The 3,144-nt window shown below is 47.8% G+C and overlaps 1 protein-coding gene across 1 annotated transcript; it reads right to left on the bottom strand.

Moving 5' to 3' along the window:
* Positions 1–200: 200 nt before the first annotated feature.
* Positions 201–2,843, bottom strand: LOC125312935. The gene is made up of 3 exons (XM_048273024.1): positions 1,211–2,843; positions 815–931; positions 201–595 (listed from the first exon to the last, which is right to left on the bottom strand). Exons 1-3 carry the CDS (start codon positions 2,841–2,843, stop codon positions 201–203), a joined length of 2,145 nt encoding a protein of 714 aa, XP_048128981.1.
* Positions 2,844–3,144: the final 301 nt, after the last annotated feature.

Below are 3,144 nucleotides of genomic sequence, written 5' to 3'. Positions count from 1 at the left end.
GACGTCGGTCACTTGCCGGTTTCCTTTACCTAAAGCGCTCCAGATTAAGTCAATCCAGTTATTTGGCTCGGGTTCGTTGAGTATCACACCTAAATCTGCAACACGGATATGATATGCATGTATGCATGATATGCATGATGTTTACAATTAGAGTGACTCGGATCTACACGAAAAAAGGGTATCACAGCCTCTGCTTTTATTCATGGGAAATACTTTTTCACCATATCGGCATTTACGGGGCTCGACCCGACACGGCCATCCATCTCGGCTAAAATCAATGCGCCACCAGGGAGGACTTTCTTGATCAGATATGGCCCTTCATAGTTTGGCGTGAACTTGCCTCCAAGGTGCGGTATAAATGTCAATCTCTTCTTCAGCACCAAGTCACCGATCTTGAAAAGCCGAGGACGAACTTTACGGTTGAACGAATTTGCCACACGCTTCTGGTAACACCGACCGTGACAAATAGCCCGCAGTCTTTTCTCGTCGATCATATTCAACCGTTCATATCTCTGTTGAATCCACTCTGCTTCTGATAGTTTCAACTGTGACGGAATCCCGAGTGATGGAATTTCCGTTTCCACCGGTAGCACCGCTTCCATACCATATACCAACGAGAAAGGAGTTGCCCCGGTTGAAGTGCGGATCGACGTCCGGTATGCCATCGGTGCATAGGGGAGCCTCTCATGCCAATCCCGATAATTCTATGCTGTCTTGGACAGAATCTTCTTGATATTCTTGTTTGCCGCTTCTACCGCACCATTCATCTGCGGGCGGTAAGGCGAAGAATTCAAATGCTGGATGTGAAACTCACCAAGAAGCTCGTCCACCACCTTGTTGTTAAGGTTTGAACCGTTGTCGGTGATTATAGCCTCCGGCGCTCCATATCGGGCAAAGATATCTCGACGCAAGAACCCGGCCACGTTCTTCGCTGTGACATTGGCATATGAACTCGCTTCAATCCACTTTGAGAAGTAGTCAATTGCCACAAGTATAAAACGATGTCCGTTTGAAGCTTTGGGATTAATTGGCCCTATGACGTCGATCCCCCACATTGAGAAAGACCACGCCTCGGACATCCGGTGCAATTCATTGGGAGGAGCAGCGATTCTATCTCCATAGACCCGACACCGATGGCGGGAACGAACATGCTGAATACAATCGGCTTCCAAGGTGAGCCAATAATATCCCAATCTCATGATCTTCTTACTCGGCAGGTGGCCATTCATATGGGGGCCACATTCACCCTCATGGATTTCGGTCATCAACCGATTGGCTTCCTTGGCATCCACGCACCTCGGGAGAACGGAGTCGTATGACCTCTTGTACAACGTATCGCCGCCGAGAAAAAACTTTGAAGACAGTTTCATCGGATATTTCCTGTCACCTGCTTCACTACCTTCAGGAAACTCTCCGGTCCTCGGGTAAACTTTAATATCTTGATACCGGGGTTCTCCATCTACCTCTTCTTCTATTAGCATGGAGTAAGCAGAATGCTTCAAGATTTCGATTCTCAATGGCTCGATGTCCGAATCTGCAGTCACTTGGAACATCGAGGATAGGATAGCTAACGCGTCTGCGAACCGGTTCTGGGCTCTGGGAAGATACTCGAACGCTATCTCATCGAACTCTTCGATTATATCTTCCGTAAACTCGTGATATGGGATCAACTTTGGGTCACGAGTCTTCCACTTGCCTTCTGTCCGAAGGATAATGAGGGCAGAGTCGCCATAAACCTGCAGCCTCCGGATTTCCATCTCCACGGCAGCCTGTAGTCCGAGAATGCGGGCCTCGTATTCAACGATGTTATTGGTGCACGGAAACAATAACTTGGCGGCTCTTGGATAGTGTTGGCCATCTGGGGAGATAAGGACCGCCCACGTGCCAGATCCGGACAAGTTAACGGCCCCGTCGAAATACATGATCCACTTTTTCGTAGTTATCGGTAAAACACGATCATCGAGAGGATCTATCCCATCTTCGATGCGTGATCCCGCAGCATTCTCTGCTAACATATCTGCTATTGCTCGACCTTTCACCGACTTCTGTGTCATGGTCCGCACATCGAACTCGGAAATAAGAATCCGCCACTTGGCCAATTTTCCAACCAACGTCGGTTTTTCCAGCAGATACTTAATGGGATCACATTCGGTGGTTAACATGATCCGATGGTGAAGGGTATACCGCCGCGATGCGTGTAATACCCAAACTAAAGCTACGCAAGTCTTCTCGACCTCCGAGTAATTAGCTTCAGAATCAGAGAATTTCTTGCTGAGATAGTATATCGCGCATTCCTTTCCATCCGATGGTCTTTTACGTACCAATACGGCTCCCAAAGACTCCTTGTAGATAGTCGGATAAAGGATCAAAGGTACCCCGGGAATAGGTGGAACTAGAACAGGAGAATGAGTCGGATAATGCTGGATCTTCAAGAAAGCGGTCTGACATTCGATATCCCATACAATCTTCGCATTCTTTTTGATAAGTTTGAAAAATGGCTTGGCGCTCTCCGACAACCGAGATATAAATCTTGCCACATAGTTCAATCTCCCCAGCAAACCGCGAACTTCTTTCACAGAAGACGGGGGTCGCAGCTCGCATATGGCTTTCACCTTGGATGGATCAATCGCGATGCCCCTACTACCGACCATGAAGCCCAATAATTTCCCGGACCTTGCCCCAAATACGCACTTTGCGGGATTGAGACGTAATCGGTATTTACGTAGGCGCTCGAATAGCTTGCGAAGAATTGCAACATGGTTCTCGCCTAATCTTGACTTCGCAATCATGTCATCGACGTATACTTCGATTTCATTGTGCATCATATTATGGAACAAGGTCATCGACGTATACTTCGATACGTGGCACCCGCATTTTTCGGGCCGAAAGGCATGACTCTATAACAAAAGGTTCCCTATGGAGTTATAAAGGAAGTTTTGCTTCTGTCTTCTTCTTTCATCCGAATCTGGTTATAACCCGAAAAACCATCCATGAAGGAGAAAAGTTCGAACCCAGCCGTATTGTCAACTAGCACGTCAATATGCGGGAGCGGGAAGTCATCTTTGGGGCTAGCCTTATTCGGATCACGGTAGTCAACGCACACCCCGACTCTCCCGTCTTTCTTCATCACCGGGACGATATTCG

The sequence above is a fragment of the Rhodamnia argentea genome, chromosome 11, assembly GCF_020921035.1.
Source record: "Rhodamnia argentea isolate NSW1041297 chromosome 11, ASM2092103v1, whole genome shotgun sequence".
Taxonomy (NCBI): domain Eukaryota; kingdom Viridiplantae; phylum Streptophyta; class Magnoliopsida; order Myrtales; family Myrtaceae; genus Rhodamnia; species Rhodamnia argentea.
The sequence above is the reverse complement of the archived record's forward strand: the minus strand, read 5'-3'. Positions and strand labels throughout refer to the sequence as shown.

Coding starts and splice junctions, on each gene's coding strand:
- LOC125312935 (XM_048273024.1), bottom strand. CDS start 2,843: ATGACCTTGTTCCATAATATGATGCACAATGAAATCGAAGTATACGTC. Junction 932..1,210: donor TATGAATGGCCACCTGCCGA/GTAAGAAGATCA, acceptor CCAATGTCACAG/CGAAGAACGTGGCCGGGTTC. Junction 596..814: donor GGTGGTGGACGAGCTTCTTG/GTGAGTTTCACA, acceptor ATGGTATGGAAG/CGGTGCTACCGGTGGAAACG.